We start from the raw sequence: 25,684 nt of genomic DNA on the forward strand, positions 1-25,684 counted from the left end.
TTAAAAAAAAAAAAAAGAAAGAGCTTGGAAGCAGAAGCTGCTTAAGGAGTGCAGTAGGGAATGTTGCCGGTCCTGCCGCAGGACACGCTGTGCTCTGGGCGGAGGAGCTGTGGTGCTGTGATCTGCGTTATTTATCAGGGCTCGTCTGGCTGTGTGAGTGTCCGTGGCTGGCAGCACTGCCGGGCCCTGGGGACCGTGCGGGCACGGCGCTTCCAGCAGTGCAGAGACTGAGGGAGGGAAGCTGGGAGGAGCGGGAGCAGGAGAAATGGGTGTCAGGAGTTGCGTGCTGCTGAGCCCACTCTGAGGGTGGGTGGGGGAGGAAGGACGGGAGGGAGATCTCCAAATCCTCAAATTATGTTGGTTTTTTTTTTGTAACATGTGACTTATTCTTTTTCCTCCTTTCTAATTTCATTCATTTTTATTCGCCATAGCTATCACTTTATCACTTCCTTAGGCCCAAGTTAGCTTAAGATAAAAATGAAGGGATAAGGTAAATGTCAATACTATATTCACGATTATACTTACAGAAAGCATTTTTTCCCCTAGTAGTGTGTTTCCTGAGATCATGTATTTTCTGTTTTGGTTTTAAATGGTTTGACTTTCAACATCAACTAAATGCTTTCTGCACTGTCTTCTCCCCGTTTTCACAGAGTTTTGGTGGATTGAATGATGGAGCAAATGGACCTTGCTTGAATCTTCGTAATTTTGGACCTTGTACTGGTGAGATTGTTCCAGGAAGGATTTTTGTCAGCTGGGCTCTGTGAACAGTCAGAAGTAACCTATGATCCTAAGTGCTTTGCAGGGTATTTTGAGAAAATACACAGCTAGTGTTTTTGCTACACGACTATTGGCTTTCAGCGCCGCTATGCTTGAAAAGGAAAGAGTTCGGGACCATTCGGCTTCCCCTCATGAATTAGCATTCACTGCATGTTTCATCGTGATGAGCGAACATCAGCTGGTTTGTTTTGTGATGATTTCAGTTGCAATGACTGTGATCAGCCAGCGTTTTGTGATGATTTCAGTTTATTCAGACCTCTGTGGCCTGGACTTCCCTGAGATTCCCAGCGCTCCTCGGCTCCAGCCTGGCCACAGATGCTGGGAGAACATTGGTTCAGTATGTCTGTGTCTGGCTGAGAGCAGGCAGTGTGCAGACATGGGAAAAAGCAGATGGAGGGAGAGAAGGAAATATGTACCCAAATGAAAGTATTTTGGGTTCTAGTTTTAAATATGTTTTGTGTTTCGCTTTAGCTGAATGAATGATTTTGTTTGTAATAAATGGAGAGAATGAAACCTAAAATGTTAGTGTGAGATGGGCTTTAAAAATGCATTTATTGGGAAAATAGCATTTCAGAATTATAATCTTTGTGGAAACATGAAGAAGAAAGCTTTAGTTTTGCCAGTTCTGTGAATGTACTGTACATGTGATATCTGTGGAACGTGCGGTTACTGATGAATTTCTCATGCTTTTGAATTTAATTCTGACTGAGAGTTAGCGGCAACCTGCAGTTAAGTCTTCATAACATAAAGCTACTGCTAAGAACAGTACTTACAGGCAGGGAAACTACCCAGGCGTCTTCAGAGCCCTTCCATGATTTAATTATGGCAATACTGATTCCAAATGCTGTTGTCATAGGATGGACCTTCTGTTGGCACAAATCGGATGTGACCCACACGTCTTCAGAGCATGAAGGTGCTTCAAAGATAAATAAGATTATTTTACAAGCTTTCAGAGAGTTGTGTAATCCACTTCGGTTGAGCCTACATTTTTCCTCTGGGCATAGAGTTTGAATAGATACTGCGCTGACAGACAACTGGTGTAGGTATGACTTAAGGTGATGAATAATTGGTAGCCCAACATCTTTAGCTTCCTGTAACCTTTCTCTTACAAATATAAACGCCAAGTATTTGTGGCACTTTGGCTAAACCTTCTCTTGCATAAAGAAGTGTCTCCAGAGTCTTGTGTTAGTGTTTTCAGTAGCTGTTGAGAATTACTCCTGGTTGTTTTCCTTTCTCTCTCCTATTCACAAGAGGAACAAATTAAAAAAATCGACATTTGCTGCTTCAAAAACAAAAGGGAAAACTTTGCTAGAAATGAGGTCTGCACAGGAATGGGGTCTTTGTTCTGCAAAGCAGCAGTTGCTTTTGTAAGGGGGAGCACCTTTTTGCGGATCATTGCTGAAAGGTGTGTGCATGGCACCTCTCCTGCCAGGTGCTGGAGGAATAGCTTTGGGGAAGAAATATGAAATATCTTTGGGGGAAAAAAAACCATGAAAATACCTTATGGTGAGGGGCAAATTGTGTCTACAATCATATGAATCAGACAGCAAAACTGTTTCTGCTATTTATCTTTCTTTCAACATTTGTGCTGCAGTGCCAAACTGTAGCACAGGCTTTTGCCTGCTCTATTCTGGGATGTTTATGGGAATATTGCTGTGGCTGCATGTTCGTCTGTTATTAAATGCTGTAAAGTTTCAGCCAGAGAATAGTTGCACCACTCATGGGATATATTGAAACCTCTGAGGTAATCAAGGAAAGCATTCGCAACCTTCAAAAAGAATCCCTGATTAAGGGTGTATTCCCTGTGGTGATTACAGGTTTGGTATATTCTCGTTTAAGAATACTTCTGGGTTGTTTGCTTGGTGTTTTTGTTTGTGGGGTTTTTTTGTTTGTTTTGTTTTGTTTTTTTTTTTTTTAAACAATAGGTTCACTAAATCATGAAACTAATGTTAAGCTCACTGAACTAATGTAACTCCTTTGCAGGTAGTCTGTTGTGCAGTGCCATTGTTCAGTAGCTCAGAAAACGGCAGTATTCTGGCTTATGAATAGCTTGACAGTCAGTACAGGTCAGATACACAGGCAGTAGGGAAATAAAATCCAAAGCAAGTGGACCGAGTAAGCTTCTTAGCACAATGTAAACAATTAGGCATATTAAGTCTCCCAAAAGTCAACACTTTCCCTAAGACACCATTCTTACTCAGCACAAGTAATGTAACAAATTTTAGACTGAGAAGTACTATCTAATAAAGCAGCATCTTCAAAAGAATATCTTAAAAACAATTCCTTCCCTGTTATCTTCAATTTAACAGTTCATGGACTTTTCAAACTCATTTGAAATACAGTTAGGTGCGGTCAGGGTAGATGACATGCTGATAGAGCCGACAAATCCTGGGGTCAGATTTGTGGTATCAGAAAATGTGCAGTCTACAAACATTCCCATGAGAATAAAATGGGGAATAAAAAATGAGCATTAATATGGGAAAAATGACGTCTAGACCTGGGGCTCAAGGGCTGATGCTTTCAATACGTTTTGTTTCATGTTCCATTTAATTTATTCTCTTTGTGAATGAAGTTGTGATTTGAACAACAGACCATGTGCCTTCTCTTAGTTCATGTGTAATACAAAATAATTTTAGAATAGTAGACAAGCAAGTGTAGTTATCTGCAGTCTTTAATATTCTCCTTACTTTACTGGGCAGTTCATGCTCTAAAGTATCTTATTTTTGGAACTATGTAGTTTGAAATTTCTGATTGGAGTCAATCAGTTCAAAGCAGTGGCAAACAAAGATATTAAGGGGCTGTCGAAGTGCAAGCTGGAGATCTCTGTCTGGGTATTGGCACGTTACCTTCTATGCCTCAGCTCCGCGACGGATCTGATACTGAATTGCAGGTGGTGCTGCGTGGGTCTGTAGATAGTCAGGGCTGCTCCAGGAATGCCTTGGTCTGTCCTCGGTTTCATAAACTGCAGTGCTCCTCACTTCAAAGCAGATTTATGGGGAACAGTCATTGAACTAATTTTTATTCTAACTTATGTTCTGGAATCTTTGAGTGTGCCTCCTGTTTTATTCTGTTGGTGTAGCTTAGCAAGCTGTATTACTCAATGCAGACTAGCCAGTGTGTGTGACCAAGTCTCTGACAGGAGACATCTTTATCTATTATTGGACTCTGCCTAGCATGCTGTAGACATTAGTGGAATACGTTAATTACTATTTATTTAAAGTTGTATGTACAGTTGACTTTATACCTGTCAAAAGTTAATTGTGCAAAGTGTAATTCCCAGGAGTGAAGAGTTCAGCGGTGCAAGAGGAAGTGTGCATATGTCCTTTGTCAGCTGCTAACAGTAATTGTGTAAGTGTACGTAACCTTTTCTCTAAGTGCTGCCAAGTAGAGAAACTGGGCTGGCTGCTGCCTCACCCGTGGGAAAGTTTTCGCAATCAGGAACTTTTAAGTTGAACTGAAGGATGTCGGAGTCCATAGAGCTCCATACAGCTCTGGTATCAGATGCACAGGCTGCTGAAAGGAAGAGGTTTGCTCTGAGCTTGGACTTTACAAACCAAACACTGCAAATTATAAGAATGCCGAATTGTTATCGCAGACAATTTGTGCTGCATTTTCAAGTATCTGTCCTACTGTAGATACCTCATGTGATGCAGAGAAATAAGTCAAAGAGTTGAAGGTTTTTTCCTTTGGCACCATGGCTATGGCGTCTTTACTTTTACTACTGCGGGAAGGAAGGTAGTAATTAGATCAATCTAATCTGTGTTGGCAGTCTCAGCTCCATCACAACAAGGCTGTTCTGTTGGGGAAATACTCATGTTTGGCTCTCTTTCTCTTTTTCACCGGGAGTGGCTCACTTCCTTTGAGTGATTTCAAATTCAAGCATTTGCACTGAAGAGACTCGTGCAGAGTGCTGTCCCAGCAGCAGATCATGACGCCGGCTGTGTTGACGTGGGTGGTGGGAAGAGTGCCTGGAGTCACAAGGGTACTGAGTCGCTCAGATGGTGGTGTCCTGTGTGTTGTTCTTTCAATGAAGAACAGCGCTGGTACGTCCACGTGGCGAGGCTCAGGTTCCACCAAACCCCGCTTGTCACCTGCTGTCCATGTCACCACCGCTGCCAAAGCAGAGCTCTTGGGACCTGAGAGCAGTAGAATGAAGCAGGTTTGTGTTTCAGCTGCGTGAGTATAGATTTTTTTTTTTTTTTTTTTTTGGAGCAGGTCATAAACAGCCGTGCTGACTTTAGATAGCATTAGACTAACAGAAAGGCTGGCACAGAAATCAGTCCGTGTTCATCCTATTTGTCGGAGAGACAAGCAGAGCACCTGGATGGCACACTGCCTTGTCGGTGCGGTGCTCAGAATTCAGCGTGCCGGTGGGGCCGGGAGCAGGAGCTGTGGAGCCCTCCCCGCTGCTGGCAGGCATGTTTCTTCCTCATGTAATCTGCAGAGTCAAAAGCACATGGATGTCCATGGATCTTTGAACACGTCCTAGTGGTTACTTTATTTAAGGCCAATCATTTTTTACTGCTGAAGAGTCTGACTTGTAAAGGCTGGCCACATTCCAGGAGGTGCCACCGTGAAGCAAATCTGCCGGAGAAATAAATATGAACTGTTTCTGCTGAGTGCTTCCCTGCATGTTTATTTTAACAAATATTAGATCCAATATAAATGGTTACATTCTGATAGTCCCATTCATTGTGGCTTTAGCTGCTTAATAACAGCATTGAAGAGTCTCTCCAGTGCATTGAAATCCCCATCCTTGTTTTCCTAACTTTTTTCCTAATTTTGGAGAAAGAGAGTGGGGGCATTGAGAGCAACGTGTCCTCAAGACGCACAGCTCTGGCTGCCTTCCACAGCTCGTTTGGAGAGGCGCTGGGATGTTCCTAGCAGAGTTGGAGGGATGCCTTGGCAGGACAGACTGTGTCTCTGAATGCACTTGGGGCTGCGGCATTCTGCAATCCCATTTGAGTGACTGGTCTCATTAAACTTGACATCTATTCTGACCCCTTGGACCTGTGTGAGTCAGGATTACCGCAAACTTCCCTCTCTGAATTTGTAGGTTGTAATATCAGGAAAGAACCTGCAATCATTTGTCTGACCTCATGCACAGCACAGGATGGTGGGGCTGCCCCCAGTCAAGGGTCTTGTTTGGCATCTGGAGCAGCAGGGAACTCTGTATAACCTTGTGTATGCCCTTCAAAAACATCTCAAAGTGTTCATTTTGAAAGATAAACAGCAAATGTAACTAAACTCTGGTTTTCATCAAGCTTTTTTCTTCTCTGCTGTTGAAATTACCTTTCGGAGCTGCTCTGTTGCTTTAACAGCAGTTTAATCCCCCCAAATGTCATTGCAGCTCAATTTTAAAAATGTATAGACCTCTGGTTTGAATAATGTCTCTTCCATTCATCATCCTCAGCATGCCCATTGACTCTGCAATCCCAAAGCGTTACTAATTTCAGAATTCAGCCTTAAATATATGTTTCTGTGTATATATGTACATTCATAAATTCAAATGTATGTTTGAGTAAACAAATCTAAGCACTCATTTGCTGAAAACGTTTACCAAATGGTTTCTTTCCTTGTTTGTGGTCTGTCAGGCATTCCGCTTTCCCAAGTAACTGCTTTGGACTAAAATTTTCAGTACTGCTTTAATTTTATGTGAGATTCTTGCTGACTGTCCCACAGGTCTCTCCTCTACTGGTCTTGGTTCCCCTGTGGGATGGCAAATTTAACTTTTCAGCAACCTCCTGCTGGATCCTGAATTCAGGAATTGTGCTTATTGTTGTAAAAACAAGAAACTATGTGAAAACTAGAACTATGTGAACATGGAGAAGCTGGAAATTTGAATTGTGAGCAAAATGGATCTGTTGATAGAGGTTTTGGGTTTCTTAAGTTGTTCTGAACTTTGAAACTTAAGAAATCAGTGCAGGTGGTTTAAAGTCTGTGTAGATTTCTGGTTTAGTGTGAGTTAGGTATGGGAGTTTACTGTCTTGATCTACCTCCAAAGAGGTGACTGTTTTGATTTGGAGTGAGATGGCTCTTGTGAACTAGCGCACCTGTGACGCAGCTCTGCATCATTTCTCTGATGAGCAAATCTCTTCACTTAGAAGAGGAATGGATATGAATGAGTAAAAAAAAAAAAAAAAAAAAAAAGATTTAACTTGCTGCAGACTTCTGTTTGTCTCATTTCATCAGGGGAACAAGCCATCACAAGTCCTCCTTCTCCATGTCACATCCCCGGCAGAGGGATAACTCCTTACAACAGGATTCTCAGGGAGCGGGGGTGGCATGGAGCAGGAGGAGTGCAGGGTAAGGGAGGTGAGGAGGCAGAAGGCTTCTGGCTGTTGTCAGCTCCCATGAGTGGTGTGCATGAGTCGGTATGGCCTGCTCTTCTCAGTCCTCTTGCAACCTGTGCATGAGGAAATGAAGGAGATATATAAAGACTCTCTCTTTGGGTCTTTTCTCTCTTTGTGGTGGGGTGGGGTGACAGTGGTCAAAGGTTTAGAGGTCTTTTCATCGCATGTGCAAAGCTGCTCTTGGTAAGGCTGTCTTGTTGCAACAACACAGCAGGCACACTGCAGTCTTCAAGCTCCATGCTTCACCACGTGGCATAGAAGTCTGTTGGAGACCTATGGCAAGTGTAACCACATTTAATTGGGTGTTGTTTCGTTCTCTCTGGTATTTGATGAAGAGCAGGTATATTGTGTGGTAATTTCTCACCTTTGCCTGGGTCTTTATCAGTTATGGACTAGTAACTTCACCTTTATAATCTCTTAACATTATTATATAGACAGGGATAATAGCTTCAAACTAAAAGAGAGTAGATTTAGACTAGATATCATGAAGAAATTCTTGACTGTGAGGGTGGTGAGACACTGGCCCAGGTTGCCCAGAGAAGCTGTGGCTGCCCCATCCCTGGAGGTGTTCAAGGCCAGGCTGGATGGGGCTTTGAGCAACCTGGTCTGGTGGGAGGTGTCCCTGCCCGTTGGACTAGATGGCCCTAAAAGGTCCTTTCCAATCTAAACCATTCTATTATTCTATAAGTCTTAAACTGATATTTTTTTTTCATGGAAAAAACATCAGAATTCATGTAATTAAGGAGGAGGCAAAGAAGGAATTCAGGTAAACTTGATTATTTAATATCCCTCCATCCAGTGTTGAAGATGAGTGCATGCTCTAACTAGAAATGGAAAAAATAATTGATTTTTCAAGTCAGTGGCAAAAATGAAAACAAAGTTGGAAATCAGTATTTTCAGAACGGTTAAAAGGACAAAAATATTGCTAGCTACCTTTCTTCCAAACTGTAAAAAGTAATATGTTTGAAAACAATATTTGATTTTTAAAACATCAAAAAAAAAATTACTAATTTGAAATCTTCCATTATCTTATTCTGATGATACTATGCTTTTTAGACTGAAAAGGAAAATATTTTATTGGATACTTTAATGCTTTTATGAACCTAGTGTATTTCTGGAATTGCTGCTTTGTCATGTATTCAGAAATACTGCATGTGTTAAATTTCAGCTTATTTAAGTTTCAGTGAATAGCTTTTTTCCTGTTCAGAGTATGAATATGGTCTCAAATAAGACATTTGTTTCCATTTATACAATTTACAATTCAGTAATAAACAACAGATGGAAAACCAATATCCAAATTCGCTTGTATAAAACATCTTGTGAATACCACTTCTTCATTTTTATAAAAACAGGCCAATTTCTGGATAGTATAAACCAGAGATAAACTTTCCAGATAGTATAATCCACTCAGGCTTAATCCTGCCCCCCCATCCAATCAGGGAATAAAACCCATAAGGTTTGGGTAGAAAAAAGGGGAGTCTTTTCCAATGACACAGCTGGCATGTAGGAGATTCTTACCCCCTTGTCCGGGACACCGTACAAGGTAACTTCCCAGGGATTAAGAGGCCGCACCTGAGAGAGAGGGTAAGTGATTAAGAAACATACGCATGATATTTGGCACGCTTTAAGATCATGATTAGTGCACTCTTTTTAGGTACTAAATAGCTGGTGCGCTTCTGGTTTATGGTAGTACGTTCCAGGAATCACTTGTAGGTTGTAATAGCATGTCCTGTGAATTGTTTTTTAAATTGCGATAGTGCATTCCTCTGCTGTATCCATAAAGCCTGCAATAGTGGCATATTGGACCTGTGAGTGAAGTTCAAATAAACTGTTAGTTTGAACCTTACAGTGAAGTTTCTCTGTCTCCGTCACACCATGCCCTGGCTGTGGGAAAGCTGGGGACATGGTGTGTCCCCAAAAGGTGGTATGGGTCTGGTGGGGGCAGATGGGCACGACTGTGTCTGCTCCTAGGAGAACCGGGGGACAGAAGAGGGAAAGCCGCTGCCCCTGGGGAGCAGGGTTGGTCCACGCTTCCTCCAGGCACCCGGCAGCTGGAGCACTCCTGGCTTTCCACTGCATGGTCCTTGTGCTGGCAGTAGGTCTCCTCTGTTCCCCAGCTGAGGGCTGAAGGTCCTTCTGGACTTTGCCTGTGTGGTGACACTTAGATCTCCTGCTAATGCCCAGCGTTGGGGCCTTGGTTCTCTCCCCTTGCAGATGTGCTGAAGCTTGGCATGCAAAGGATTTGTCCTTGCCCTTGGGTAATGAAATCCTGTTTTGTCTCTGGTGTTAAGAAATCTTAATCCCCTACGGTGAAGGACACGAACCCCAGCTTCTTTAATTTACTGAGGACGGATTGGAGGGCAATTTGATTGTGGTGGGACAAGCAATATGGTACCATGAAGCTCTGAACTTGGTGGTACGAAATGCAGCCATGGGAGCCACCAGAGACTTGGGACAACTTGCTATTGAAACAAACTTCAGTTTGTTGCAGAATAAAATGCAGCAGTTTAGCACTGAGGGTAGGATGGCTTGATAAACCACAAAATATCCATGGCCGAAATTATTAATGTTAACAGCTATACATCTAGGTTTGGTGTGGATTGTCTTTTGTTTGCTTTAACGTTTTGCACTGTTAAGCTAGGTCCTAATGGCTGTTATTTACTGTGTCTTTCTGTGTTGGATGAAGACGTAGTTACAGCAGGTGTGGTGTTGTTGCGTTTCAAAGGGTATTTTCAGCCCCACACTGTTCTAATTATACTGATTGCTTAGTGGACATAGATCAGAGGTATTTAAAGGACAGTAGAGGAAAATTTTGCTTCTTACTACAAGGTTGTGACTTGTTTCACTGAAGGCAAATGTGGACAGTGTTTACTAACTCTAGTGTTGCTTTTTATCCTTTCCCCTCTTTTTCGGAGTCTCTGGGTGACAGTCACAGCTGAGTGAGGAGGACTTACAGAACCACTGTTTCTCACTGGGCTTTTGAATGCTTTTGAATACAGTTGTTAGGTGGAAAGGAAAACTTTGGCAGTGCTGTACTGCCTCCTGGTGGCTTTTCAGTTTATTTCCTAAAATATTGTATTGGAATGAAAAAAATCACTTCAGCATATAGCATGACTAACTGGAGGATTTCTGCTTTTCCTGTTGTCCCCCTACGATGGCTGCAGCCATGAGCACCACCAGTGGCTGGCGGAGATGCCTGGGACATCTGGCTGCCTCCCGCTGTAGCTGGGGACAAGTTTCTGCCCTGCCAAGCTGGCTGCCCATGCCACCACCGGTCCCTGGGGCTTGTAGCTATTTTTTCCTGCATCCTCTTTCAATCCCATGTCTCCATCCGTTACTCCCTGGAGCCCTGCCCGGGTGGATCAGGCGCCAGCTGTCCCCTACCCAAGGTGTCTGTTCCCAGCGGGTGTGGGGCAGTGGTGTGCCCTGACCCTCTGCCACCCAGGTGGGTAACCAGAGCATGATGAACCTGTTCAGGCATGGAGCCCGTGTGCTTCTTCCAGCCCTTGGCTGCTATTTTGGTAAGTCGTTACTCTGTACCCCAGTGAAGATGTGACCCTTCTCAGCGTCGATGTATAAAAACACTGTGGTCATCACAGGATCAAATTAGTGTCTATCTTTAACAGCGAGGCCACTCTGGCAGCCCCAGGGGTGCTGTCACTGCCGGGAGCACCCCTCAGCCCAGCCAGCACCATGCTGGTGCCATGCCCAGCACGTGTGGTGGTGCACGGGCAGTGCAGACCCCTGCGGCACAGCCCAGGCAAGGACTGTGCTCAGAGCTGGGTGCCAGTGGGCCCCCAGAGGGTGGGCAAGGGCAGAGGGAGGTCCCAGGAGAGGCTGCTCGGGGCCACCAATGCCCGTTAGTGTCCCTGGGCCAGGCCAGTCACAGGCCACCATCCAGTGTAACCCAAGGGTCGTCTGTCATCTGCCAAACATGTCCCACTTGGGCTCTGGGTACGAGAGACATTTAGACTATCAGTCTTGGAGAGTTGCATGTTGTTCATGCGAATGATATGCAAATTACCATCCCACAAAACAGCTGAAGGAAAAATTCAAGTCAGTGATAGGGTGAGCGAGGTGGGACGTGTCTCCACTGGTGTGTATGGGTGACCTGCAGGAGCAGCACTACAGCTGGTAGAAAAAGGTAACCCGTGTTTTAAAACTGCAAGGATGTTATTCAAGAAGAAGCAGAAAATTAAAAGACATGAAAGAAATGTAACGATTGATACACAAGTGTAATAAGCTTCTGGCGCTCTTGCATTTCACTGACAAAACCCAAATGAGACCATGAGACCACCACTTTCCAGAGTATGACATAAGGCACTCCTGTGTCCCTGCTTTAGGGCTGTACCCTGACCGCAGTGCAGCTACTGAACCCACACTAACAGACAAGGAAAAAGAGGTTTCTTGCAATAAGTCAGGTACTAATAATTTTACCCAAATCGCTGATTTTTTTTCCTCTAGAAATACATCCCATTGACAACAGCTGCTCTAAATGTGAATAAGAGGGTTCTACTACAGTCTTTGATTAATCATTTCTTTAGGTCTTATATTTTGGACTATATTATTATTAAAGGCTGAGTCACAACCAGGTTACACTCAATTTTTTCCCATTTAGGCTAGACAACTTTTTTTTTTTTTCCCCCCGGGCAGCCTTGCAAATGCTTTCTGCTTTGAAGAGGTTTATTTCCCGATGTGTTTTCCTAAAGCAAGCAGTTTCCTAGGGGTCCATCTGAGCAGAAATTGGTTGACCTGGGTGATTCTTTCGCAGTAATGTTGTGAGTGCAGTAAGTGGAAATGCAATAGGGGTGGAAGAGAGGTGAAGAGGTACTGCTGTTACGAACAGATGCAAGTTATAAGCCCACATATTTCTTCCTTCCAAACTGCATCTTGAAAATTCATTCTGATGTTGCAATACTTATTTTTAGAAGGGCTGATTTATTGAGGCAGAGGTCAGTGTCGGGGCTAGTTCATGATTCTATGCCAGTCTTTCCACCACCATGCAGTACGGAGGGACAGGCCATTCCCATTCCCACTGTGACCATCCCTGTGGAGCCCACGGCAGTGGGGGTGCTGGCTCTGGGCAGGGCTACGCACCGGCTGCTCTTCTGTCCATTGCAGTGTTAGCCCTGGCTTTTAGTCCATTTACTTTAATTTTTTTCTTTCCTTATTTTCTGAAACACCAATGGGAATATATGAAATGTATGAATATATGAAAATGCTGCAGATAGGAAGGAGGGCATGCTGCGTGGCTCTTTGTTGGTACGCTATATGCTGGGAGAGCAGCAAAGCGAGGTTGGTTTGCTTTAGGAAGCAGTGAGTAGTGCGAGATTGTGGGATGCAGCAGTAAACTGGCAGTGGTGGGTGCTGGTGCAGGGCTGTGAAGAGCGGCAGCAGTGTGGAGGCAAGACACTGAGTAATTGCTGCATGGGATTAATCTGCACTTTCATATTCGCGTGTTTCATTTGGCACCTCATCCCCCCCATTTGAGGGGGGTCTTGTGCTGTCTCAGCTGGTCTCTTCTGCTGAAAGGGCTCTGACCCAGATTGCTTTGGGTAAATGGTGAATTCAATGTATTATTCTCTTTATCCGGTACCACTGTGAATTAGGGTAGGCTGCTGTGGCGGTTCACGGGAGGGCAGGAGGGCTGGATCTGCCAGGAGATGAGGAGATGTTGGTGCCTGAAGGCTAAGCACTGTGAGCTCTTGCCTAAGCCAACAGTGACCTTGGGGTAAGGACAGTGCACAGCACGTGCTGTAAAGGCACAGCCGTAATTCAGCTGGTGGTTGGCATGGAAGAAGAGGTTGTAAACGGTCCTAAAATGCAACAAAATAAAAGACTGGTTTTGTGATAGTTCCAGGTCTTGCTGTATCTTCCTCCATGCTGTTTGCCAGTGCGGAAACAGTAAGCGGTGCTCAAGCAGAGCTTGAGCTCATCTTGCTCCCGGGGAGGGACAGAGGGAGCACAGGGCTCCTTGCTCTTCACCCGGCTGTGCTTCCTCTTCCCCTGTTGCCTGAAATCCAGCTCCTTTATCTGTGTTTTTGCCTCTTAGCCTCCAAAGTTTGCCGCTGAGAAGTGGGTGATCTGAGCTGTAGGAAAGAGAAGAGGGGTTTGCTGATCTGCGTGCCCACCCCGCGTGTGCACACGTGTTAGCGTGTGTGTGCCTGCGGTGGACGCAGGCTCAGCCTTGCTGCTGCTTGGGCACGGGGCCAGGGCAACCTCACCACCCTTGCCTGGGTTCACCCACCCCGATCCCCAGCACCTGCACTGGCCTCCAGGAGAAGTGCAGGGACCGCAGAGGTGTGGTGGCTCTCGTTTTTGTTGGAGTGGTGTCAAGAATGTCAGGCTTTGACCTGTGCTGCAGAAGGACTGACAGGGGTGAACTGGATATCCCATCCTGGGCAGAGAACGGATAGCACAGCTGGATTTTAAAAAAAGCCCAAACACTTGAATATTGTGCAGGTGCCTAGAACTTAAATAAAGAAAGCATTTCAAAGATTTACTAAGGCCTGCTCTTTCTCTGCATTTGGGCGGGTGACATACAGCTCAGCTTTCAGTCTTCTGTGATGCTTCGTGCTCTCTGGTCCTCCAAAGGGTGCTCCGTCCCTAGGGGCTGTTCAGTGTGTGAGAGCAAGCGGCGGTGCTCCTTTGCAGTTGATAAAACTTCAGCAAAGGAAATAACTCAAATTTTAATTGATCTTTTCATCTTCTCAGTTAATCTTGAAAGCAGAGTTCCTGGTGCTGCCGTCATTCTTTTTACCCCTCCCTCTGCGTGTGTGCCTGTGCTTGTAGTGTTTCCCTAGTGGAATTATTGCTACCTGTTTGAGTCCACCCTGTGCAGAAGCGGTTGCTTCTGGGAGATGCATAGAAATCTCTTAATCCTGAGAACAGCAGCTATTAAATCTGATCTTTCAAATAGTAACCAGAAGCCCTGTAAAAGATTATGAGGGTTTTTTTCTGCCAAACCTATTATTGCACAACTGCTTTGGTGTGTTAGTACAAGACAAAGGGTGTGCTTTGCCAAAGTAGGAGGTGCTTGGTATTGCCTGAGACACGACAGTGGGTTACACGCTGCTGTAGTCTGATTCCACTGGGTATCTCTGTCAGCTGGGCTGCGTTTGAACTGCTGCATGATGAAGCAGCAACTAATAGCTCCTGAATATTCAATACATCCTTTTGCATTTGAGTGTTGCTTTGTGGCAGCCCTCAGTTTGCCGGCCACATTCTGTTCCTTATGTTTCAACTGCCGCTTTCCCCCTGAGCCCTTCTGCCAGCTGCCGTTGCCAAATGCAGGAAGGGGGGTGATGGGGACGGAGGATCCTCGGTGGTTAATCTGGAGTTGAACGCCTTGATGAAGAAACACGTTTTCTGGGGAATTGCACGGCAGAGTAACCTCTGCCTGGGTGATCTGATGAGAAATCACCTCCTGGCTGGGAACCAAACAAAACATGGGATTAACTTTGCCCTATGCGTGTGCTGGTTTGTAGCTGTTAAGAGTCAGTGAGAGCGTTTAATCCGGTCAGTCTGGGAAGAACGGTGCCTGTAGAGATGGGAGCCAAGCTGCTGTGCCTCTTCCTCGCCTCTGCCCTCATCGCTTACTACATCTACACTCCAATCCCCGAGGATGTTGAGGAGCCCTGGAAAGTGATGCTAATCACGGCTAGCTTCAGGGCTATGGGGCATCTGGTGAGTTTGGTGCTGGGCTTGGTGTGGGGCTGGCTGCAGAGCAGACGGTGTTCTCAGTGCCTCTATAGAGCTGAGATATGGAATATATATGTTATACCTACATGATATACATATATGGTGATATACATATATGGTAATATACTAAATGAAGGACAGAAGCATCTGAAATTAAGCATTAAATCTACTGTAACTATGACTATAAAGAAACTTAGAGAAGACTTAATTGTGCAGTCTTGAAAAAGAGGACACTCAGAGTAACTGGAAATGGGATATGGAATGTGAATATGGATAGATAAGTGCAAACAAGTTTATTTTGCTTTACAATCTTTTGCAGCTGGAGCACTGCTCCTTGAATTTTTCCTGTTTCTCAGAACCTGTGTATTGAGCTTCCTCTGAAGTATTGTATTGGGTGTCAGGGAGGGAAAACTAGAGCACTTCTTAAATACTATTGGTTTTTGTGGTTTCATAGAAATCTACCAGCAGAATAAGCCTAAAAACTACACAAAGCTAATTATAGGGGTGATAACGCTAGAGCATGTAGAAATTAAGCTATATATATAACTTTTTTGTCATACCACTGTAATCTTGCCTACCAAAAAATGGTATCTATCTAAGTAGCACAGAACCATATGTTGCAGACTGGAAAGGCAGTGGTATTATACCCTCTCTGTAGTTATATGGCAATATTTACTGACAACACAGTCCTTATGTCTTTCAATGCTATTTTTATATATACTGCATCCCTGGCTTCTGCTTCCTTTCAGTCATGTTATACAGCCATTTCAAACATATGTAAATAATCCATGAGGCTGCACACACAAATAATGGTGCCGTAGTTCCCACCTCTTAATAACATTAAACTGGGAGCTGTTTTGAATCTAGCCTGTACTTAATATGCAATGGTGGCTGCAGCAGTGTAATCAAAATCTAAAAACAAGGTCAAAGATGAAGGTTTGGGGGGAGGAGGGGAGCTGAGTGTTTCAGGCATCTTTCTGGGTGGCTACAAACATTTTGAGACTGCTTTTTTCTCCACCATAAAAAATATATTGAAAGGAGGAGGGTCTAAGGAGCCAGGAGAGAGAAGTTTCTAGTTTTGCTTGAGGGATGCCGCTGAAAGGCTTGTCCGCTGCAGGCACAAACACAAACAGCACAGGGCTGTTTGCTCCAAAGTACACGAGGTTGGGACTTTGCCTTTCCTGTTGTTTCAGTTAAAACGTGGTGGGTGTGATTTTCAGAAGTCTGTGGGAGCCACTTCTTTTTTGATTTCTCTGGTGGAGGCAAAGGTGCATGTTTTCTTGGGATGTCTCCTAAACGTCACACTTCTGGACAGTATCTAACAGCCACTGTCAATCTCCAGCACCATCCCTGCGTCAGACAGCCTGTGTTTGCAGTGCAGAGCTCTTGTTAGGTCTGTACAGCCAGCAGAAGGAGGAGGCAGAAGATTTCGTGTGTGTGTTTACTCATGGGCCCTTTGCTGCTTCCTTGTCTGTTTTGAACTTGCGGTTTGAGTCTTACAGGCTGAGAGGTGGGAGATGAAACAATGGTGAGAAAGAAACTGTAGTCTGCACTTCTGATGTGCTGCCTTGCTGCTTTCCCTGTTGGATCTTCTTTTGGAGGTAGCCTGCAAGCAGGGTATGTGCAGAGATAACTCATTTCCCCAGGAACGCTTCGTCTTTCGCTCGGTCAGACCTGTAGCCTTCAGCACAGCAGTGCTCAGCAAGTAGAAGCGTTTTCTCTCAGTGTTGGGCGATTGTGTGCTTTCGCTTTAACATGGAGTTGGCGTCTTTCGTGGCCGTGGCATTGGCTGCTTGTTAAGCCGAAGTCTGTTACCAGCAGCAGTGGCCCAGGGCAAGCGTGTTTTATAACTGTGCTCCAATCTCATGCAAAACTGTAATCCCAAGGGACTCTGATGGAGATAGCCTCCCTGCAGCTGCACTGGTGCAAATTAGATTTGAGATGGCTCTAAAGTCTCCTAAATACATTCTAAACAGTCATCCGATTATAGGGTAACAACTTATAATCACTTAATAGTAGGTCTAAATTTGCAGAGGGGACCCTGTTTTAATCTTTCTGATTCCCTGGTGTTGGTTTGAAAAAAGGGAAGTAATACAGCCACCGCCAGACAATCCTGAGCAAGAGGGTCCTCTCCAAGCTCCCAAAAGGACATGCCATGAAATGCCATCCTTTGTCATCTTTGCTTTAATAGGTCCTGGGGAGCTCTTCAGCTTCCTAGGCAAATCGTGAAGATTTTCTCCAGTTTCAGGTTTCCTGGCCTGGATGAGTTAATGGTTTGAATACAGCCTGTGCCAGTCCCAGGTTGTTTTCAAAGTCTCTTCTGGGCAGGCTAGTGATTGCTGAGGCGCTCCAGAGCCAGTGGGAGGCTTGGGGTTAGGTCCTGCCCTGAGTTAGCCACGGGGGAGAATTGCAGCTGTGCCTGGTTTCACGGGTGTGCCTGGCCTGTGGCGTGCTGCAGAGTCCCTTCGTACCCATCTCATTGCAGAAAGGAGGCTGGGAGTGTCTCTCTTCGCATGTTTGTGTTAAAATGTCTACATGCTGTTTAGGTACGGAATAGCCTGGAAGAATAATCCCATGCACAAATACAGGCTAGGCAGGGAATGGATGGAGAGCCGCTCTGAAGAGAAGGATTTGGGGGTGTTGGTGGATGAGAAGCTCAACAGGAGCCAGCAATGTGCGCTCACAGCCCAGAAACCCATCCGCATCCTGGGCTGCATCCCCAGCAGTGTGGCCAGCAGGGTGAGGGGGGGATTCTGCCCCTCCACTCTGCTCTGGGGAGACCTCCCTGCAGTGCTGCCTCCAGCTCTGGGGCCCCCACCATAAAAAGGACATGGACCTGTTGGAGCGGGTCCAGAGGAGGCCACAAAGACGACGAGAGGTTGGAGCCCCTCTGCTGTGAGGACAGGCTGAGAGAGGTGGGGTTGTTCAGCCTGGAGAAGAGAAGGCTCCGGGGAGACCTTAGAGCCCCTTCCAGTCCCTAAAGGGGCTACAGGAGAGATGGGGAGGGACTCCTTATCAGGGAGGGGTGCCATGGGATGAGGGGGGACAGTTTTACACTGAAGGAGGGGAGATTTAGATGAGACATTAGGAAGGAATGCTTGACTGTGAGGGTGGTGAGCCCCTGGCCCAGGTTGCCCAGAGAAGCTGTGGCTACCCCATCCCTGGAGGTGTTCAAGGCCAGGCTGGATGGGGCTTTGAGCAACCTGGTCTAGTGGGAGGTGTCCCTGCCCAGGGCAGGGGGGTTGGAACCAGATATGATCTTTAAGGTCCCTTCCAACTCAAACTGTTCCATGATTCTATGAATAAACTAGCCGGTTTCTGTGGTGGTTAAGCACAAAATCCTGCGTGTATTTTCAGAAAATACCATGTGCACACAGTGTAAGATAGAACGCGTGAAGAAAGTATAGAATGCAATACAACATCTTTCTTCCTAGCTGAACTTTTCCCTGGCTGCAGTTGTGTGAAATCCTCCCAATGCTTCTTCTGGCCTTGGCTCCTCAGGAGCAGTAAAATCTGGATTAAAGCCCTTTGCAGCCCCGCCACAAACTACCTGCGTTCAGCTGATGGAAAGCTTCACAGGGAGGGCGCCTCCCCCTGCGCTATCGCCTGATCAGAGAAGTCAGCTGCTAAAAATCAGTGCCAGGCTCTCTGCCTGCCAAGGCACAGCTCCCTTCCTTGGAAATAAATTTTGGATTTTTTTTGTCCTTGCTGCCATGCTCCCCTTATGGAAGATGGAGAAAGTGATTGTGGAAAATGTTTTCCAAAGCACAAGGAACACAAAAACCCAAAGAGGTTCATTTTGCGCTTCCCCCATAACATGCCATAATCTGAGCTCAGGGACAATGAGACTTTTCTGATGAGGGTATTATACAGACCTTTCGGGTTTATGTGGTATCTTAGAACTATCTTTATCTTAGAATAACTGTAATCTAATTGTTAGATTAACCCACAGAATTTCATAATTAGTGTTTAAAACACAAATTTCAAAGGAAACTGCTTTAACAGTGTTAAGAGTTGGCAATTCCTTGGCTCGGAACTCCCTGAACCATATCACTTTTCTTCTGTCAGGGAATTTCTGTGGAGTTCATTGGGAAAGCTTTCCTTGCCCTTTCCATAGCTCTGCCTGGGGCACCAGTGGTCTCCCCTGCTCTCTCCCCTTGGAGTGCGGCACAGGGCTGGGGCTCCAGCACTGCTGTACAGCTGGGGTTGATTCAGGATTTCTGGGAAAAAGAACCTTTCAAAAAAGTTAACCCTATAGGTATTTTTTAATACCCCAGACTAATGCACTCATCAGGCAGACAGAGATCCCGGTTACCATCATCCTTATTTCCCCTCCTGGAGGATGCTCCTCCTCATCCCGTGGAGCCCATCTCCCGGTCAGGGAGTCAGTAGGATGGTCCTTGGTTGGAGTCAGGCTGAGCCGGTGGTGATGCCACACCAGAATTGTACTTCTGTCAGTTCATTCAGCAGGGGACTGCCTCACCGGCAGAGGGCTGGTGGAAATCACAGCGTCGGTGGCAGGGTTATTCTTCACTTTTTACTGAGAAATATCAAACCAATGTAAGGAAAGGATTTGTGTGGCTCAGACAAAGCTGGATCATCCTCAAGGACAATGGAGCAGGGAACAGCTTCAGAATATATACCAGAACTATACCAGTGGCACATGTAGCATGACAAAATTTTGTCTCATCTGCTGACCATGTGGAACGGACAATAAACACACAACTCTGCTCTTGCTCTGCTATTCAGTAGGAGCATTTCTTCTTTAGATAGAGAAACATAGAGGTATGTAACTAATGGAATTGTTACAAGTAAACTGAAGAAATTAAACAGAGCTAGACTGTGGTAAAGTGGCAAAAATATATTCTGCCTTCTTAACATCTCAAAGTAGAGAAAACTTTTCACTTTAATAATGTAACGGTACTCATTTCTAAATGATGCTCTTTGACTGCTGGGATGGAACTGATCATTAAAAATTATTGTGCAGCTTGAAGTCAAATTGCTATATCTTTTTTTTTTGTGCCACCGGTGTCCTTGGCATCCTAAAAGTACCAGCTGCTTTTGCTTCTGGAGTTCATCTCAGGAGCAGCTATTACCTGGTGTTGTGGTAACTGTCTGGAAAGACGAGGAGATCTGACTCACTGAGCAGACCCTCGTCCTCGGTATCTGGAGGTTTCAGCTGATTCTGCTTTCTTCCACACCCTTTGTAGCATCCTTGATGCCCTCTGTGCCTGTGCTTCTGGTCATTGTCTCAGCAATGACAAGTGGTGTCCCCTGGGCTGCCTGCCAGCCACTGAACTTCACATGGAGGTGATGGGAGATGAGGAGGGAGTTGAGCAGCTCAAGCTGGACAGTGTGAGACTGTGACTCCTCCAAGCCAGCAGCATTTGACTTAGTGACTTTTATAACAACCTTACAGGCTTGTACAGAGTATCAAATGGCTTTATGGACCTTTAACGTCTGAGAGTAACTGAGGCTGTGTTTAAAATACCATTTTCCCTTGACTCGGGCTTCAGGCTGAGGTTGCTGATCGGCTGGGGATGATGCACTATATGGATGCCCTGATGCTGCTCACAGCTGCCGAGTATGTCGCACCCACATCTGATGAAAACATCACTGTGACAGACACAGAGTTCAGCAATGTTGCCGTCCGGCTGTACCTGCCCAGAAGGGCATCTGATGGGCTGAGAAGGGCAGTGATCTACTTCCATGGTGGAGGATGGTGTGTAGGAGATGCAGGTGAGCTCTTCTGTCAGTACCAGGGTGCCATACGGAAGATCCCAACGTGTTAAGCGTTGCCTTTTGTTTTATGGAAGTTGACATAAAGATGGTCAGGGAACTGGTATTTCACCAGTTAAAACCCAGTGGAAGTTTTGGAAATCACCTGAAAGCTTCTGCAAAGAGGAACATGCTGCGATATATGTGTCTGTTCTTAAATGTACTGGAGTATATTCTAAGTGACTCATTTCATTTCAGGCATGAAATCCTATGATCATCTGACAAGGTGGACTTCAAATATGTTAAATGCTGTCGTGGTATCAGTCAAGTAAGAGAGATTCTCTTTCTAGATGGGATGAGGGTTCGGAATTAATCTGTTTAAATAATTCTAATTTTTTTACTGTGTGCTTTCCTGCTAGCTTTAAGTATTTGTAAACAGAAGCTGTCAAGGTTGCAGTGGTTGAATTGTGGTTGGTAGTTATTTTGGATATTGCTTTATGAAGCTGGGTGGGCAATAAATTATTTGATCCTCCAGCATAGACAGATAGTTCCCATTTCTCTGGACACAGAAAATAAAACATTCCCCACTAGGGCAGATGTTAGCAAGCCTTTCTCTTTGCTAATGGCAGGAAGTAACACGCTTCTGCTTGCCTCCAACAGTTACAGGTTGGCACCTAAATACCGTTTTCCAGTTCAATTTGAAGATGTGTATTCAGTAACGAAGTTTTTCCTCCAGAGCAGCGTCCTCTCCCAGTATGGGGTAGACCCAGATCGGATCTGTGTAGCAGGAGACAGTGCAGGTGGCAACTTAGCTGCAGCTGTGGCACAACAGGTAAAAAAAAAAAAAAAAAAAAAAAAAGCTGGTTTGCTAGTTCAATTTTTATTTTTTGTCAGTTCACAAACACAAAAGACTAACAAAAGCCTCTGCTCAAAGCAAATGCACCTCCCAAATGTCTGTCGTGGTCTGGGTGCACACGCACACCCGCGTCATGCAGCCTGCAGGACTGTCAGTGAGGGCTCGGAGCTTCCAGGCAAGTAAATTTACTTGAGCCATTTAACAGCATCGAAGTAGCTTTGATGCCATGATGTCCTCCAAAGCTTTATACCCTCAAAAAAGTCTCTCTGCCCTATAATTAGGGCATATATCACTCTATGCTTAAGCACATTTTGACTGGTTTAGGTATGTTGTTTGAAAAAGGAATTTTAGCAATTTGACTCATAGATGTAAATAGCAGCAAAAAAAAGAAAAAAAATAGCGTACTAGATGTCCTAGTGTCATCTCATCACACACAGTTCAGTGCCTTTTGACCTTCTCTCTCAGGTTTATAACGTCAGTGCAATGTTGTTGCTCTCTTAAGACATTATTTGGATTGTAATGAATCTCACTTGGAAAGGTTGTGAATTTGCCGTGGACACTGAAAAGGCAGAAGTCACTTTTTAACTAACTTTTTGTAATTATTTCTTTTTAATTCTACAGCTGTTAAAGGATTCTGAAGTTAAAACTAAACTCAAAGTCCAGGCTTTGGTTTACCCTGCTCTTCAAACCCTTGACCTGAATTTGCCATCTTACCAAGAAAATGAATACAAGCCCATTTTACCCAAGTTGCTTATGGTCAAGTTCTGGAGTGAATATTTCACTTCCGATTCATCTCTCAGGGAGGCAATGGCTTCCAACAGGCACGTCCCAGTTGAATCGAGCCACTTATTTCACTTTGTAAACTGGAGCAATTTGCTGCCTGAAGAACTGAAGAAAGATTGTGTTTATACCAGTCCCACCTACGGAAGCTCCGAGCTCGCTCAGAAGTACCCGGGGTTTCTGGATACCCGGGCGGCCCCGCTGCTGGCGAGCGATGCCCAGCTCCGCGGGCTGCCCCTCACCTACATCCTCACCTGCGAGCATGACGTCTTACGGGATGATGGAGTCATGTATGCTGAGCGTCTCCGGGCAGCGGGCGTTTCTGTCACGCATGATCATGCCAAGGACGCCTTTCATGGGGCGATGATGTTTGTCTCGAGTCCAGCTGAGTTAGCTGTAGGGCACCGGCTGCTGAAGAGATATATTGAGTGGTTAAATGACAATCTATGAATCAAAAATGTTTCTCTAGTGTACCCGGCTCATGTTTACTTGGTGCGATTGAGGAGCATGAGAGAATAGGAGTTAGGTGAGTTTCTGGGTGTGATTGCCATCTTCGTTGTGTTGCCCTGCAGCGTCTGGATTGCAGCATTTCTCATCATCTCTGGCGGGAACATCGGTCTGATTCTAACCTAAGTGTTCTTTCAGTGCTGTTGTCTGAGCTCAGAACCCCATAAACCACCAGGCTGCCCTGGGATTTCTCTCCTGGCCAAGACCAGAAGGGCTGGTGTGCCTGACCCTGCCCACTCGCTGCCTGGGCTTGTGAGCCTGTGGGACTTGATCTCTCGTGCTGGTTGCTTCTTGTTTCTTCCTATCACAATGTCTTCATATCGCAGGCCTGTGCAAATGGGCAAGGTCACCATTTGCACATGAGAGGTGCTTGGTGGCACCTTGCTCCCTATCCCCTTTGGCATAGGATTAGGATATCCCTATCCCACCTTTGTCCTGTGGGACAAGCCGGTGAGGCCCCGCTGCCACCACTGGGCGATGGGGTTGAGCGGAGGTGCAAGGACCCAACTTGATGAAGTCCTCAACAGCTTGTGAAACCCTGCCCATCACACGTGGCTGCTGGGCTTGTGCAGTAGTCTCTCTTCAGCACAGCTCAAGGGAAGCGCTTGAAAAACCAAATGGGATGGCTGTAACAGTGCAAAGGTTTGGGGTTTTCAGTTTTGCTTGTTTTTTTTAAAAAGTATCTGTCTTACTCAGTAATAGCTTTAATAGCTATACTACAAGGAAATAGCCTAACAAAACGTCACTGGATATTCCTCAGATAAAGGAAGACTATGAAGGTCCTAGCCTTACAATAGCACTGCTGTATGTTTTATGCTCCACTTATCAAATAAGTGTTCTAATGATCCTTAAAATTGTTTAGCGGTTCTTACATATGAAATTTTTAAAAAGAAAATTATCTTAGTAGCCCTATAGCCTTGAAAAAGAAACACAATTTAGCTTGAATGACTATCTTCTATATAAATGTTTTATGCAGTAAATATATACCCTAAAAATTCTGAATGATGAATACAAAAATTAAACTTGTCTTTGATTCCAATGCGATGTACTTTTGTCACTCGAGTATCCCATTTATCAGAAAGGAATAACGAGTTGGCTTTAGTACACATGGTAGCTATTGCAAACAACCAGGACCAAACCCAGGGAGATGTTGTTTTACTTCTGCTGTTACTGTTAATGTGAATCCTAAGTAAAGTGTGACTGTGCTTATTGAAGAGAGAAACAGAAGTGGCTGAGTAGGTACATGTTATCAACAAAAGGATGCTGAAGCTTTTGCTGGGGCTGGAGAGCAGCGGGGAGCTGAGCCTGGCTGTGGGGAGGGCTGGGCTCCTGCTCGCCCCAGGAGACGGGTCAGAACACTGGGTTTGGTGTCGCAGCAGGAGCGTTACGTTTCTGTGCTGCTGAATCCACCCTTGAAATAGCGAGTGCCTTGATGATAGCATACCAACCATAAAATGTACCATGGGATTAAAAAGCATCACATATAACCCCCGTGCACAGCATTGCAATGTGTTTGTACGTTCTCAGGACACAGAATTATTGAGGTTGGAAAATGTGTTCATGCAAGCTCCCAGTGTACTTGGGAAGTTATTTCTCACAGTGCTCTCCATAATGCTGCTGGCAGGTCCCAGCTCTTGCCCGTGAGACTGGCGTCCCATCTGCTGGCAGCAGATATCTTGACTGGAGTTTCATTTGTCATTGGGGATTAATTAACAGCAGTTTATTATTCCTGAGGAAGTAGGGTTTTGCAGTTTTGCCTCAGTAACACCTTTGGTCTGACTTTCTATATAGTATTAGGGTCATGTCCACAAAAATATTCCTTGGGTAGGGTGTTTCCCATGCTGTAAGTGCTAGTGGGATGAACAGAGTTGGCCTTTAGTCACTCTAAGCGATCCTTTCTCTGTGTCCTACAGGCTGCTTTATTCTTTCTTCTATATAAACAGCAGAAAAAGACTTGATTAAGAGAATTTTTAGAGGGGACAGTTATTTTGTATGTGTCACAGAGGACACGCACAAAGCTGGGATATAAAAGCAGGCATCCCTCAGCGATTACACTGCTGTCACTGGTATTGGCTTTGATGGTTTTCTTTCCCTGCAGGTACTGGGACATCGCTGATAAAACAGTGTTAGTCTGAAGTGTTAGGGAAAGCTCACCACCCATCACTCAGTTGGTGACAAGGACTAGCACAACAAGCAGGAGGGACGTTGGTCCTAGCAGACTGAAGAGCTGGGGACGTGCTGCCAGGGCAGCCCAGGTGGCCTAAAAGCACAGTGGGACCCTGGGCAGGGATCCATCCTTCCCCGGGCAGGGGAGGCTTTCCCTCCCTTCAGTGGGTGCATGCCACTGAAGGAGCATGCCACTGAAGCATGCCCGCCTTGAAGGGGAAAACCTGGGACACCCTCCTTGCCCGCGTGGCCACTGATGTGGTGTTTCCTCTGTTGTGGCCCAGGCATCAGCTGCAGCAGGGGCATGGGGAGCACCTGATGCTGTGAGAGCAACGGGGTCTTTGGGGTGGGCACTACTACCCCTGTCTTTGCACCCTGAGCAGGGCTCTTGGTCCTTCCTGTGCTTCCCTGATGCACACGTAGCACAGTGTGTGTGCAGCTCCTGGCAAACCCTGGGGAAGGCTTTGGATGTGGGTCCTGGCATTTCCTCTGTTGCTTCAGACAACTCATAGAAGCATAGAATGGTTTAGATTGGAAGGTACCATAAAGACCATCCAGTTCCAACCCCCTGCCCTGGGCAGGGACACCTCCCACTAGACCAAGTTTCTCAAAGCCCCATCCAGCCTGGCCCTGAACACCTCCAGGGATGGGGCAGCCACAGCTTCTCTGGGCAACCTGGGCCAGGGTCTCACCACCCTCCCCATCTTTCCTGTAGCCCCTTTAGGGACTGGAAGGGGCTCTAAGGTCTCCCTGGAGCCTTCTCTTCTCTAGGCTGAACAACTCCAATTCTCTCAGTCTATCTTCATAGTAGCGGTGCTCCAGCCTC

At 45.5% G+C, this 25,684-nt stretch overlaps 2 protein-coding genes across 2 annotated transcripts in view; both read left to right on the forward strand.

Moving 5' to 3' along the window:
- Positions 1-4,776: 4,776 nt before the first annotated feature.
- SUCNR1 (succinate receptor 1) overlaps positions 4,777-25,684 on the forward strand; it is a 37,740-nt gene continuing 16,832 nt past the window's right edge. Inside the window, exon 1 of the mRNA XM_054206683.1 lies at positions 4,777-4,936. The gene's annotated coding sequence lies outside the window, so the exon portion shown is untranslated. The remainder of the gene's footprint in view (positions 4,937-25,684) is intronic.
- AADAC (arylacetamide deacetylase) lies at positions 14,522-23,773 on the forward strand. Its single transcript, XM_054206681.1, has 5 exons — positions 14,522-14,816; positions 20,348-20,570; positions 20,808-20,877; positions 21,210-21,381; positions 22,027-23,773. Exons 1-5 carry the CDS (start codon positions 14,679-14,681, stop codon positions 22,633-22,635), a joined length of 1,212 nt encoding a protein of 403 aa, XP_054062656.1. The 5' UTR covers positions 14,522-14,678; the 3' UTR covers positions 22,636-23,773.

Source organism: Rissa tridactyla, chromosome 6, assembly GCF_028500815.1.
Source record: "Rissa tridactyla isolate bRisTri1 chromosome 6, bRisTri1.patW.cur.20221130, whole genome shotgun sequence".
In the NCBI taxonomy this organism is placed as follows: Eukaryota; Metazoa; Chordata; class Aves; order Charadriiformes; family Laridae; genus Rissa; species Rissa tridactyla.

Coding starts and splice junctions, on each gene's coding strand:
- AADAC (XM_054206681.1), top strand. CDS start 14,679: ATGGGAGCCAAGCTGCTGTGCCTCTTCCTCGCCTCTGCCCTCATCGCT. Junction 14,817..20,347: donor TCAGGGCTATGGGGCATCTG/GTGAGTTTGGTG, acceptor CTCGGGCTTCAG/GCTGAGGTTGCTGATCGGCT. Junction 21,382..22,026: donor CTGCAGCTGTGGCACAACAG/GTAAAAAAAAAA, acceptor TTAATTCTACAG/CTGTTAAAGGATTCTGAAGT.